General features: G+C 33.9%; 1 protein-coding gene across 1 annotated transcript; it reads left to right on the forward strand.

The window, feature by feature from the left end:
• Positions 1 to 557: 557 nt before the first annotated feature.
• LOC132600619 (methyl-CpG-binding domain-containing protein 5-like) lies at positions 558 to 14,422 on the forward strand. The gene is made up of 3 exons (XM_060313912.1): positions 558 to 956; positions 13,644 to 13,757; positions 13,873 to 14,422. The coding sequence occupies exons 1-3, from the start codon at positions 627 to 629 to the stop codon at positions 14,110 to 14,112; spliced, it is 684 nt and encodes a 227-aa protein (XP_060169895.1). The 5' UTR covers positions 558 to 626; the 3' UTR covers positions 14,113 to 14,422.
• The last annotated feature ends 905 nt before the right edge of the window (positions 14,423 to 15,327 follow it).

The following is a 15,327-nucleotide window of genomic DNA, read 5'->3' on the forward strand; positions in this document are numbered from 1 at the left end:
AACTTATGACTTATTTTTATTATTTTAAATAAAAATTAGTGCTTAATTTTTTTTTATTTTACTTAAACAAACAAAAGTGCTTAAAAGTATTTTTTTTCCCGCTTAAGAGCCCGTTTGGCTTAGCTTATAAGTTGCTGAAAACAACTTATAAGCTATTTTCAGCTTAAAATTAGCCTAAAAAATAAGTTAGAGCCCGTTTGGATTAGCTTATAAGTTGCCTATAAGCTGTTTTCAGCTTTTTTGAGTGTTTGGCTGGTCAGCTTAAAGTCATTTTGTGCTTAAAATAAGTCCAAAAAATTAATTGGGTTTGTTTGACTTAACTTATCTAAAAAAAAAATAAGCTGAAAATAATTTATAAGCCAATTTTTTTTTTGACTTATAAACTTCTTTTTTTAAGCCCATCCAAACCGGCTCTTAGCCCATTTAACTTAGCTAAAAATAAAACCAACTTATTTTTTCAATTTATAAGCAGATTTGTTTTTTAAGCACATCCAAACAAGCTCTAAAAGTCACTAAAATAAACCAAATACAAACAGAAACAAAAATGACAGATGTTACTAGAATAAACAGCTTATGTTAAACTTTTAAAGTACAAACCACTGTCAGTCCTCTCCTTCAACTCTCCAATGACTGAACCCACCCCCATCTCATCAATCCCACCGGAAACCGTCACCGGCGGCGATGACTCCTTACCGCCGGACCCGCTCTTACAATCCGGTACCTACATCGACGCCGACTCAACACCAAACAAAGACGCACCGCTAGTCGATCGACACGTGTCCGACCTACCGGAGACTACGCCGGAGATGACGGCGGCGGAGGAGACGGTTACGCCGGTAAAGAAGCAGAGTAGATCGGCGGAGGTGAATGTGGAGAGACCGAGTTGGTTACCGGAGAGCTGGAAAGTTGAAACGAGAGTTCGTACATCTGGTGCTACTGCTGGAACTGTTGATAGAGTAAAATTCCTCTATCTTAAACTACATTTTACTACATTTAATTTTTAGTTTTATGTTTAACAAAAAATAAAAAAATCTAGGTTTTATGCTTCGTTCTTCATGATTGTTGTGCGTTATAACAATGTATGTATATGAAGAGATGGTGTTTTCTTATCTATCTGTTGATATAGTAAATTCATACGTATATTTGTTGCCTCTCTTATCGTATGTTTGATAAAAACAAATCTAGGTTTTATGCTTCGTTCTTCATGATTGTTGTGTGTTATAATAACAAATGCATATGAAGAGATTGAGGATTAGGGTACAAGTTTAGTGGGTATCTAAGTGTTATAACAAATGCATATGAAGAGATTGAGGATTAGGGTAGAAGGTTAGTTGGTATCTGAGTGTTATAACAAATGCGTTATATTTTGTTCGTACCTCTGGTGCTACTATTGGAATTGTTGATAGAGTAAATTCCTGTATCTTACTCTGCATTTACATATAATTTTTAGTTTTTACCTGTCTTATTGTATATTTAACAAAAAACAAAATCTAGGTTTTATGCTTCATTCTTCATGATTGTTGTGCGTTATAACCAATGTATATGAAGAGATTGAGGATGAGGGTAGAAGGTTAGTTGGTATCTGAGTGTTATAACAAATGTATATGAAGAGATTGAGGATTAGGGTAGAAGGTTAGAAGGTTAGTAGGTGTCTGAAGAGATTGAGGATTAGGGCAGAAGGTTAGTAGGTGTCTGAGTGTTATAACAAATGCATTATATTTTGTTCGTACCTCTGGTGCTACTGTCGGAATTGTTGATAGAGTAAATTCTTGTATCTTACTTTGCATTTACATATAATTTTTAGTTTTTACCTGTCTTATTGTATATTTAACAAAAAACAGAATCTAGGTTTTATGCTTCATTCTTCATGATTGTTGTGCGTTATAACCAATGTATATGAAGAGATTGAGGATTAGGGTAGAAGGTTAGTTGGTATCTGAGTGTTATAACAAATGTATATGAAGAGATTGAGGATTAGGGTAGAAGGTTAGAAGGTTAGTAGGTGTCTGAAGAGATTGAGGATTAGGGCAGAAGGTTAGTAGGTGTCTGAGTGTTATAACAAATGCATATGAAGAGATTGAGGATTAGGGTACAAGTTTAGTGGGTATCTGAGTGTTATAACAAATGCGTTATATTTTGTTCGTACCTCTGGTGCTACTGTCGGAATTGTTGATAGAGTAAATTCCTGTATCTTACTCTGCATTTACATATAATTTTTAGTTTTTACCTGTCTTATTGTATATTTAACAAAAAACAAAATCTAGGTTTTATGCTTCATTCTTCATGATTGTTGTGCGTTATAACCAATGTATATGAAGAGATTGAGGATGAGGGTAGAAGGTTAGTTGGTATCTGAGTGTTATAACAAATGTATATGAAGAGATTGAGGATTAGGGTAGAAGGTTAGAAGGTTAGTAGGTGTCTGAAGAGATTGAGGATTAGGGCAGAAGGTTAGTAGGTGTCTGAGTGTTATAACAAATGCATTATATTTTGTTCGTACCTCTGGTGCTACTGTCGGAATTGTTGATAGAGTAAATTCCTGTATCTTACTCTGCATTTACATATAATTTTTAGTTTTTACCTGTCTTATTGTATATTTAACAAAAAACAAAATCTAGGTTTTATGCTTCATTCTTCATGATTGTTGTGCGTTATAACCAATGTATATGAAGAGATTGAGGATTAGGGTAGAAGGTTAGTTGGTATCTGAGTGTGATAACAAATGTATATGAAGAGATTGAGGATTAGGGTAGAAGGTTAGAAGGTTAGTAGGTGTCCGAAGAGATTGAGGATTAGGGCAGAAGGTTAGTAGGTGTCTGAGTGTTATAACAAATGCATTATATTTTGTTCGTACCTCTGGTGCTACTGTCGGAATTGTTGATAGAGTAAATTCCTGTATCTTACTCTGCATTTACATATAATTTTTAGTTTTTACCTGTCTTATTGTATAGTTAACAAAAAACAAAATCTAGGTTTTATGCTTCATTCTTCATGATTGTTGTGCGTTATAACCAATGTATATGAAGAGATTGAGGATTAGGGTAGAAGGTTAGTTGGTATCTGAGTGTTATAACAAATGCGTTATATTTTGTTCGTACCTCTGGTGCTACTGTCGGAATTGTTGATAGAGCAAATTCCTGTATCTTACTCTGCATTTACATATAATTTTTAGTTTTTACCTGTCTTATTGTATATTTAACAAAAAAACAAAATCTAGGTTTTATGCTTCATTCTTCATGATTGTTGTGCGTTATAACCAATGTATATGAAGAGATTGAGGATTAGGGTAGAAGGTTAGTTGGTATCTGAGTGTTATAACAAATGCCTTATATTTTGTTCGTACATCTGGTGCTACTGTCGGAATTGTTGATAGAGTAAATTCCTGTATCTTACTCTGCATTTACATATAATTTTTAGTTTTTACCTGTCTTATTGTATATTTAACAAAAAAACAAAATCTAGGTTTTATGCTTCATTCTTCAGGATTGTTGTGCGTTATAACCAATGTATATGAAGAGATTGAGGATGAGGGTAGAAGGTTAGTTGGTATCTGAGTGTTATAACAAATGTATATGAAGAGATTGAGGATTAGGGTAGAAGGTTAGAAGGTTAGTAGGTGTCTGAAGAGATTGAGGATTAGGGCAGAAGGTTAGTAGGTGTCTGAGTGTTATAACAAATGCATATGAAGAGATTGAGGATTAGGGTACAAGTTTAGTGGGTATCTGAGTGTTATAACAAATGCGTTATATTTTGTTCGTACCTCTGGTGCTACTGTCGGAATTGTTGATAGAGTAAATTCCTGTATCTTACTCTGCATTTACATATAATTTTTAGTTTTTACCTGTCTTATTGTATATTTAACAAAAAAACAAAATCTAGGTTTTATGCTTCATTCTTCATGATTGTTGTGCGTTATAACCAATGTATATGAAGAGATTGAGGATTAGGGTAGAAGGTTAGTTGGTATCTGAGTGTTATAACAAATGTATATGAAGAGATTGAGGATTAAGGTAGAAGGTTAGAAGGTTAGTAGGTGTCTGAAGAGATTGAGGATTAGGGCAGAAGGTTAGTAGGTGTCTGAGTGTTATAACAAATGCATATGAAGAGATTGAGGATTAGGGTACAAGTTTAGTGGGTATCTGAGTGTTATAACAAATGCGTTATATTTTGTTCGTACCTCTGGTGCTACTGTCGGAATTGTTGATAGAGTAAATTCCTGTATCTTACTCTGCATTTACATATAATTTTTAGTTTTTACCTGTCTTATTGTATATTTAACAAAAAACAAAATCTAGGTTTTATGCTTCATTCTTCATGATTGTTGTGCGTTATAACCAATGTATATGAAGAGATTGAGGATGAGGGTAGAAGGTTAGTTGGTATCTGAGTGTTATAACAAATGTATATGAAGAGATTGAGGATTAGGGTAGAAGGTTAGAAGGTTAGTAGGTGTCTGAAGAGATTGAGGATTAGGGCAGAAGGTTAGTAGGTGTCTGAGTGTTATAACAAATGCATTATATTTTGTTCGTACCTCTGGTGCTACTGTCGGAATTGTTGATAGAGTAAATTCTTGTATCTTACTTTGCATTTACATATAATTTTTAGTTTTTACCTGTCTTATTGTATATTTAACAAAAAACAAAATCTAGGTTTTATGCTTCATTCTTCATGATTGTTGTGCGTTATAACCAATGTATATGAAGAGATTGAGGATTAGGGTAGAAGGTTAGTTGGTATCTGAGTGTTATAACAAATGTATATGAAGAGATTGAGGATTAGGGTAGAAGGTTAGAAGGTTAGTAGGTGTCTGAAGAGATTGAGGATTAGGGCAGAAGGTTAGTAGGTGTGTGAGTGTTATACAAATGCATATGAAGAGATTGAGGATTAGGGTACAAGTTTAGTGGGTATCTGAGTGTTATAACAAATGCGTTATATTTTGTTCGTACCTCTGGTGCTACTGTCGGAATTGTTGATAGAGTAAATTCCTGTATCTTACTCTGCATTTACATATAATTTTTAGTTTTTACCTGTCTTATTGTATATTTAACAAAAAACAAAATCTAGGTTTTATGCTTCATTCTTCATGATTGTTGTGCGTTATAACCAATGTATATGAAGAGATTGAGGATGAGGGTAGAAGGTTAGTTGGTATCTGAGTGTTATAACAAATGTATATGAAGAGATTGAGGATTAGGGTAGAAGGTTAGAAGGTTAGTAGGTGTCTGAAGAGATTGAGGATTAGGGCAGAAGGTTAGTAGGTGTCTGAGTGTTATAACAAATGCATTATATTTTGTTCGTACCTCTGGTGCTACTGTCGGAATTGTTGATAGAGTAAATTCCTGTATCTTACTCTGCATTTACATATAATTTTTAGTTTTTACCTGTCTTATTGTATATTTAACAAAAAACAAAATCTAGGTTTTATGCTTCATTCTTCATGATTGTTGTGCGTTATAACCAATGTATATGAAGAGATTGAGGTTTAGGGTAGAAGGTTAGTTGGTATCTGAGTGTGATAACAAATGTATATGAAGAGATTGAGGATTAGGGTAGAAGGTTAGAAGGTTAGTAGGTGTCCGAAGAGATTGAGGATTAGGGCAGAAGGTTAGTAGGTGTTTGAGTGTTATAACAAATGCATTATATTTTGTTCGTACCTCTGGTGCTACTGTCGGAATTGTTGATAGAGTAAATTCCTGTATCTTACTCTGCATTTACATATAATTTTTAGTTTTTACCTGTCTTATTGTATAGTTAACAAAAAACAAAATCTAGGTTTTATGCTTCATTCTTCATGATTGTTGTGCGTTATAACCAATGTATATGAAGAGATTGAGGATTAGGGTAGAAGGTTAGTTGGTATCTGAGTGTTATAACAAATGCGTTATATTTTGTTCGTACCTCTGGTGCTACTGTCGGAATTGTTGATAAAGTAAATTCCTGTATCTTACTCTGCATTTACATATAATTTTTAGTTTTTACCTGTCTTATTGTATATTTAACAAAAAAACAAAATCTAGGTTTTATGCTTCATTCTTCATGATTGTTGTGCGTTATAACCAATGTATATGAAGAGATTGAGGATTAGGGTAGAAGGTTAGTTGGTATCTGAGTGTTATAACAAATGCCTTATATTTTGTTCGTACATCTGGTGCTACTGTCGGAATTGTTGATAGAGTAAATTCCTGTATCTTACTCTGCATTTACATATAATTTTTAGTTTTTACCTGTCTTATTGTATATTTAACAAAAAAACAAAATCTAGGTTTTATGCTTCATTCTTCAGGATTGTTGTGCGTTATAACCAATGTATATGAAGAGATTGAGGATGAGGGTAGAAGGTTAGTTGGTATCTGAGTGTTATAACAAATGTATATGAAGAGATTGAGGATTAGGGTAGAAGGTTAGAAGGTTAGTAGGTGTCTGAAGAGATTGAGGATTAGGGCAGAAGGTTAGTAGGTGTCTGAGTGTTATAACAAATGCATATGAAGAGATTGAGGATTAGGGTACAAGTTTAGTGGGTATCTGAGTGTTATAACAAATGCGTTATATTTTGTTCGTACCTCTGGTGCTACTGTCGGAATTGTTGATAGAGTAAATTCCTGTATCTTACTCTGCATTTACATATAATTTTTAGTTTTTACCTGTCTTATTGTATATTTAACAAAAAAACAAAATCTAGGTTTTATGCTTCATTCTTCATGATTGTTGTGCGTTATAACCAATGTATATGAAGAGATTGAGGATTAGGGTAGAAGGTTAGTTGGTATCTGAGTGTTATAACAAATGTATATGAAGAGATTGAGGATTAGGGTAGAAGGTTAGAAGGTTAGTAGGTGTCTGAAGAGATTGAGGATTAGGGCAGAAGGTTAGTAGGTGTCTGAGTGTTATAACAAATGCATATGAAGAGATTGAGGATTAGGGTACAAGTTTAGTGGGTATCTGAGTGTTATAACAAATGCGTTATATTTTGTTCGTACCTCTGGTGCTACTGTCGGAATTGTTGATAGAGTAAATTCCTGTATCTTACTCTGCATTTACATATAATTTTTAGTTTTTACCTGTCTTATTGTATATTTAACAAAAAACAAAATCTAGGTTTTATGCTTCATTCTTCATGATTGTTGTGCGTTATAACCAATGTATATGAAGAGATTGAGGATGAGGGTAGAAGGTTAGTTGGTATCTGAGTGTTATAACAAATGTATATGAAGAGATTGAGGATTAGGGTAGAAGGTTAGAAGGTTAGTAGGTGTCTGAAGAGATTGAGGATTAGGGCAGAAGGTTAGTAGGTGTCTGAGTGTTATAACAAATGCATTATATTTTGTTCGTACCTCTGGTGCTACTGTCGGAATTGTTGATAGAGTAAATTCTTGTATCTTACTTTGCATTTACATATAATTTTTAGTTTTTACCTGTCTTATTGTATATTTAACAAAAAACAAAATCTAGGTTTTATGCTTCATTCTTCATGATTGTTGTGCGTTATAACCAATGTATATGAAGAGATTGAGGATTAGGGTAGAAGGTTAGTTGGTATCTGAGTGTTATAACAAATGTATATGAAGAGATTGAGGATTAGGGTAGAAGGTTAGATGGTTAGTAGGTGTCTGAAGAGATTGAGGATTAGGGCAGAAGGTTAGTAGGTGTGTGAGTGTTATACAAATGCATATGAAGAGATTGAGGATTAGGGTACAAGTTTAGTGGGTATCTGAGTGTTATAACAAATGCGTTATATTTTGTTCGTACCTCTGGTGCTACTGTCGGAATTGTTGATAGAGTAAATTCCTGTATCTTACTCTGCATTTACATATAATTTTTAGTTTTTACCTGTCTTATTGTATATTTAACAAAAAACAAAATCTAGGTTTTATGCTTCATTCTTCATGATTGTTGTGCGTTATAACCAATGTATATGAAGAGATTGAGGATGAGGGTAGAAGGTTAGTTGGTATCTGAGTGTTATAACAAATGTATATGAAGAGATTGAGGATTAGGGTAGAAGGTTAGAAGGTTAGTAGGTGTCTGAAGAGATTGAGGATTAGGGCAGAAGGTTAGTAGGTGTCTGAGTGTTATAACAAATGCATTATATTTTGTTCGTACCTCTGGTGCTACTGTCGGAATTGTTGATAGAGTAAATTCCTGTATCTTACTCTGCATTTACATATAATTTTTAGTTTTTACCTGTCTTATTGTATATTTAACAAAAAACAAAATCTAGGTTTTATGCTTCATTCTTCATGATTGTTGTGCGTTATAACCAATGTATATGAAGAGATTGAGGATTAGGGTAGAAGGTTAGTTGGTAACTGAGTGTGATAACAAATGTATATGAAGAGATTGAGGATTAGGGTAGAAGGTTAGAAGGTTAGTAGGTGTCCGAAGAGATTGAGGATTAGGGCAGAAGGTTAGTAGGTGTCTGAGTGTTATAACAAATGCATTATATTTTGTTCGTACCTCTGGTGCTACTGTCGGAATTGTTGATAGAGTAAATTCCTGTATCTTACTCTGCATTTACATATAATTTTTAGTTTTTACCTGTCTTATTGTATAGTTAACAAAAAACAAAATCTAGGTTTTATGCTTCATTCTTCATGATTGTTGTGCGTTATAACCAATGTATATGAAGAGATTGAGGATTAGGGTAGAAGGTTAGTTGGTATCTGAGTGTTATAACAAATGCGTTATATTTTGTTCGTACCTCTGGTGCTACTGTCGGAATTGTTGTTAGAGTAAATTCCTGTATCTTACTCTGCATTTACATATAATTTTTAGTTTTTACCTGTCTTATTGTATATTTAACAAAAAAACAAAATCTAGATTTTATGCTTCATTCTTCATGATTGTTGTGCGTTATAACCAATGTATATGAAGAGATTGAGGATTAGGGTAGAAGGTTAGTTGGTATCTGAGTGTTATAACAAATGCCTTATATTTTGTTCGTACATCTGGTGCTACTGTCGGAATTGTTGATAGAGTAAATTCCTGTATCTTACTCTGCATTTACATATAATTTTTAGTTTTTACCTGTCTTATTGTATATTTAACAAAAAAACAAAATCTAGGTTTTATGCTTCATTCTTCAGGATTGTTGTGCGTTATAACCAATGTATATGAAGAGATTGAGGATTAGGGTAGAAGGTTAGTTGGTATCTGAGTGTTATAACAAATGCGTTATATTTTGTTCGTACCTCTGGTGCTACTGTCGGAATTGTTGATAGAGTAAATTCCTGTATAAGCTCTGCATTTACATATAATTTTTAGTTTTTAGTTTTTACCTGTCTTATTGTATATTTAACAAAAAAACAAAATCTAGGTTTTATGCTTCATTCTTCATGATTGTTGTGCGTTATAACCAATGTATATGAAGAGATTGAGGATTAGGGTAGAAGGTTAGTTGGTATCCGAGTGTTATAACAAATGCCTTATATTTTGTTCGTACATCTGGTGCTACTGTCGGAATTGTTGATAGAGTAAATTCCTGTATCTTACTCTGCATTTACATATAATTTTTAGTTTTTACCTGTCTTATTGTATATTTAACAAAAAACAAAATCTAGGTTTTATGCTTCATTTTTCATGATTGTTGTGCGTTATAACCAATGTATATGAAGAGATTGAGGATTAGGGTAGAAGGTTAGTTGGTATCTGAGTGTTATAACAAATGCGTTATATTTTGTTCGTACCTCTGGTGCTACTGTCGGAATTGTTGATAGAGTAAATTCCTGTATCTTACTCTGCATTTACATATAATTTTTAGTTTTTACCTGTCTTATTGTATAGTTAACAAAAAACAAAATCTAGGTTTTATGCTTCATTCTTCATGATTGTTGTGCGTTATAACCAATGTATATGAAGAGATTGAGGATTAGGGTAGAAGGTTAGTTAGTATCTGAGTGTTATAACAAATGCGTTATATTTTGTTCGTACCTCTGGTGCTACTGTCGGAATTGTTGATAGAGTAAATTCCTGTATCTTACTCTGCATTTACATATAATTTTTAGTTTTTACCTGTCTTATTGTATATTTAACAAAAAAACAAAATCTAGGTTTTATGCTTCATTCTTCAGGATTGTTGTGCGTTTATAACCAATGTATATGAAGAGATTGAGGATTAGGGTAGAAGGTTAGTTGGTATCTGAGTGTTATAACAAATGTATATGAAGAGATTGAGGATTAGGCTAGAAGGTTAGTTGGTATCTGAGTGTTATAACAAATGTATATGAAGAGATTGAGGATTAGGCTAGAAGGTTAGTTGGTATCTGAGTGTTATAACAAATGTATATGAAGAGATTGAGGATTAGGGCAGAAGGTTAGTAGGTATCTGTGTGTTATAACAAATGCGTTATATTTTGTTCGTACCTCTGGTGCTACTGCCGGAACTGATGATAGAGTAAATTCTGCATCTTATACTACATTTACATATAGTTTACACCTGTTTTATAGTCTATTTAACAAAGCAAATCTAGGTTTATATTTCATTCTTCATGATTGCTGTGTGTTATAACAATGGTTATGAAGAGATCGTGTTTTCTTCCGTATATGTTGATAGAGTAAATTCCGTATCTTATACTACATTTACATATATTTTTTGCCTCTCTTATCGTATGTTTGACAAAACAAATCTAGGTTTTATGCTTCATTCTTCATGATTTCTGTGCGTTATAACAATGTATATAAGACATGGTGTTTTCTTCCGTATCTGTTACATTACTACATATAGTTTACACTTGTTTTGTACCCTATTTAACAAAACAAATCTAGGTTTATACTTCATTCTTCATGATTGTTGTGCGTTATGCAAATGTATATGAAGAGATAGTATTTTCTTCCGTATCTGTTGATAGAGTAAGTTTCGTATCTTAAACTACATATACGAATATGTTTATACCTGTTTTATCCTTTATTTAACAAAACAAATCTAGGTTTTATGCTTCATTCTTCATGATTGTTGTGCGTTATAACAAATGTATATGAAGAGGTGGCGTTTTCTTCCATCTCTGTTGATAGAGTAAATTCTGTGTGTTATACTACATATACATAAATATGTTTACCTCTTTTATTGTATAATTGACAAAACGAATCTAGGCTTTATGCTTCATTCTTCATGATTGCTTGTGCGTGCTTGTGCGTTATAACAAATGTATAAGAAGAGATTGAGGATTAGGGTAGAAGGTTAGTAGATAGCTGAGTGTTGTCATTGCTGCAGGCGGAACTGAAGTTTTCGGTGACAGATGCCTACCAAAGTTGGAAGAAATCCATAAATAGTAGTAACACGGCAACGATTGCTTCAGTGCCAGAGAGTGCTCTCTATCTAAGTCAATTGCTAGAACAAGATTAGAACACCCCTACAGTGTTACTAACTTACTATTGTTCGTCCCGCTACCATCACCAATACTATCAAATGCAAACCCTTGTTTGAATTTCGTAACAATCATTCTCTTCTTACCATCCATCTATCCTCTTTCACCAAAATTCCATTTTTATCCCTCTTAACTTCAAGAGTGAGGATCTCTCCTTTAAAGCTCTTGTTCCAATTACGACAAAATGGTACTCTTTTTTTTTTTTTTTTTTGGTATTTAAATGAGTGTAGCAGTAGATAGGTCACTGTAATATCAGACCAATAAAGTTTAATATTTTGTACAAAGCATCGTGTGGCGTGTTTAATGCTAGGAATTTGGTGGAAATTTGAGCTAGTGTTGTCATGGCAAAGTTCAATAAATTTATAGAAAAAGGAAGTTAAATGAATTGAAGAACTAAGTTTATGTGAAGGTAGTTGAGGGTTTTTGTCTATTACATTTCCAAAAACAGAAGGGATAGTAATACTCCATTTTTCTTAGTTCTACATGTAGTTTGTAATTTTCAGAGCAGCCATAGCCTTCTCTCAAGGATTTTCCAGTCATACCTGCCCCATACGCGGCTCATACGATGAAAATGGTTTAAAAGAGGATCTTAGGATGGGTCGGGTAATAGGTTTGGAAAAATGAACTGGGTATTTTAAAATGTCTATTTGCCTTCCGCATGTGAATTTTAGTGCTGTGTCCGGATCTTTTAACGGATGAGGGGCATTTTTGTTCAAAAGTATAACGGTAGGGGTATATGCTCGGATACTCAAAAGGAGGGTATGTATGAGCAATATTTGAAAGAGGGACAAATATGATTGTTTTCCCTACCTTAAATTATTGTAAGGTTTGACATTTATAGCTTTTGTTGGAGAACATTTATTTTTAAAGGTTTTGCAAAAACTGACCTTTTTTTTTTTTTTGGGAATTTGGCTGAAAAGCAGTTTGTTTGCCAAAAACTAGAAAATCATCGCAAAAAAGAAGAACTGAACTCTCTTCTCAAATTTTTGAAACTCTACCTCTCTGCCCACAAAGTTAGGGGTAAGATCTACGTACGTCCTACCCACCCCAGACCCCACTTGTGGGATTACACTGGGTATGTTGTCGTTGTTGTTCGGGTATTATTTTTACAGTAAGCCAGAGATGAGAGGTCAAGAGGGTGAGATATTTCTTGACCATTTAGTATAAAAATACTTGTGAGCCTCTCCACCAAGTTTATAAGCTACTAACAAACTATAGAAAACAACATATAAGTTTTTGATATCTGTAGCAGTTCCTGTGTCATTTCCTGTTTTTCGCTCCAATCATAGACCAATTGAACTCCTTTATTATATAGCCTATCTAGTCTGATCCTCCTTTTTTTGGTGAGTGGATCATAAAGTGTCTACATATTTGTCTTTATAACCATAACTACAACTATTAACACGAATTATGATCGTAGTAGTTGGTTAATTTTTTAATTTTTTAACAAACTTCTCATTTGTTTAATCTGTTAGATGTAAGAATATGGTACTTGTACATTTAGGTGAAACATGAAACTTCTTTGCTCAACCCATTGAAGTAATGAGAAGAAAATTGGGGTAGAGCAGTCCAAACGTTTCAGTTTGATGACCTGATGTGCTTGAGAAACAAGAGCAAAAGATGATAATGTGCTTATTAAAGGCATCATTATAAAGTTAAAAAAAAGATGTGTTTGTTGAAGGCAATCGCTGAAACTTTCTGGAAGTATATGAGGCAATAAAGGTGAAGTGTGTAATTATCCATCTCTCCTTAATGGGCAAAGTCTAGTGAGAGGATGCAAGTATTTGGAGGAATATTTGACATGCAGCCAAGTTGTACTGCTGTTTTCCCAAAAGAAAATGTATTCCTTCTCTTGATGTTGCTTGCCATCAAGGAAATAATTGCTTGTACGTATAGCCTTCATTGCCTCTTACGTAGATTGTGGTGGACAGAATCTCTTCTGCCTCTCCATATCTCTCTTCCGCTCTTCGTGTAATCTCCTGTGATTTGTTCCTCTATGTTTGTTGTTTCACTTTCTTGATGTGTGAGATTGTTGTATTTTCTTTTTCCCCTTCCAGTAGCAGGTGGTAGAGAATTATTGAGTTAGTTTAGTTGAAACTATTACTATGTCATGCTCTTTCAATTTGCTTTCTTATTGTTTTGCAGTCCTTGACAGTTGAAACTATTACTATGTCATGCTCTTTCAATTTGCTTTCTTATTGTTTATTTGAAGTCCTTGACATATAAACTGAGTTGTATATCATTTGGCATGGTATCTAATTGTTTGTGTCCTGGATTCTGCAGTACTATTATGAGCCAGTGTCCGGGCGTAAGTTCCGGTCAAAGAATGAGGTGCAATATTTCCTGGAAACGGGTGGCAAGCGCAAGAAGGGAAACACTAGCGGTGATGCTACAACAGTGAGTGAATCAAAACATTAATGACCTTTCAACTCTTATGTTTGTATCACTCTTCCCTTAGCTACAAAGAAACGTACATCTTCTTGCGTGTTTTGATGGTACAATTCTTTTGCAGCCACCTGAGACCACCCCCAATAGCAAAAAACAGAAGAAGAGTGCCTCGAAAACAAAGAAAATTACTTCGTTTTACTTTGACTCTGCGAATCCGCCACAGAGCATGTGCTGGATTCAGACGGATAGTTATGCAGATACCTGGGCAGCTTCTTGTAATGGCAGTATGGTTCCTGAAACCCGAAAACAAGAATGGGCTGCTGTGTTCTCAACTGTATCGCACCTACGGCGAAGGAAAGTGTAAAAAATTTAGCTAGGGAGATAGGTGGCTCGAACTCGCACTAACCAGTCAATGAACCTTTCTCCATATTTATCTAGACTAGATAGTGTGTCAAATCTCATCTGAATTGGATTTACTTCTTTTGGTTTTAGCACAGGACCTTATAGTTGTTGTCTTGTTGATAGCTTCTTATTTTGTCAAAGGAATAGGCAAACGTTGCTCCACCTAAATTCTGATTATGATGTAGTAGTAGTATGGTCTGTTCTGGGTTCATGGATTGCCATTGAACTGTTATTTTGAAATTAATTAGTTTCAAGACCTCCTTTATGAACTATTTGTTGGGTTTTTTCAAAGGTGTGAATGGGAAATGGAAGAGGCACCTTCTGGATTGCACCTCTTCATCTCACCCTTTCACTTCTTATAAATTCAGAGGTTTGCTTCAGATTTTAATATACTGAAAAATTCTGAAATTTCCCCTCTTCTCTGCATTGTTTTCCAAAACAAAATAGAATAGTCATGTGATTTGCTGCAGCTATTGGAGTTCGTGAAGTTCTACAATTTGCATTGTTGCTATTGTAGAATAGTTTTCAGTTCTATCCTTGGAGAAATTAATCCTTTAACCTTGGCAACTATGAGGGGATTATATTTTTAAAGGAAACTCAAGAAACTTATGGGCTCGGAAATTTTCTATTTCATCCACTTTTTGTTGTTACCTTTTTTTTTATTTTTTTTATTTTTTAACAGAAACTAGTTTTTACTAAAATACTAGTTTGAACACTTAGGGATAACACTATCAACCAGTGAATTTTGAGCATTTTAGTAGGATAGATATATGAGAAAATTGTTGGATGTGTGTGAATATGCTGTAGTTATTGAGTACGAAGTCTAAGGGCTTGTGAAGTTTGCTCCAGACTAATTGTGTGGGCATTTGAAAGGTTTACTAATGACATCTATTTTGCATTATATGACCGGCTTACTCAGCATATCGTTGTGTTATTTCGGTGGTATGTTCTGTCAGAAGTGAACTCATTAGACGCATATATGGTTGAACTTTAGACATCTTGTGTGAATTTCACAGATGAACAAATTTTTGCCTACAAACATCAACATGTTCTTTGAGTTTTAGCAATCTAACACAATTCTATACGCAAATCTTCTTGTATCAAGGTTAAATTTGAAATATAAGCTTCGATCGTCATAAAGAAAAAATCTCAATAATCATTTGTTAAAACAACAATA

The sequence above is a fragment of the Lycium barbarum genome, chromosome 6 (genome assembly GCF_019175385.1).
Source record: "Lycium barbarum isolate Lr01 chromosome 6, ASM1917538v2, whole genome shotgun sequence".
Taxonomy (NCBI): domain Eukaryota; kingdom Viridiplantae; phylum Streptophyta; class Magnoliopsida; order Solanales; family Solanaceae; genus Lycium; species Lycium barbarum.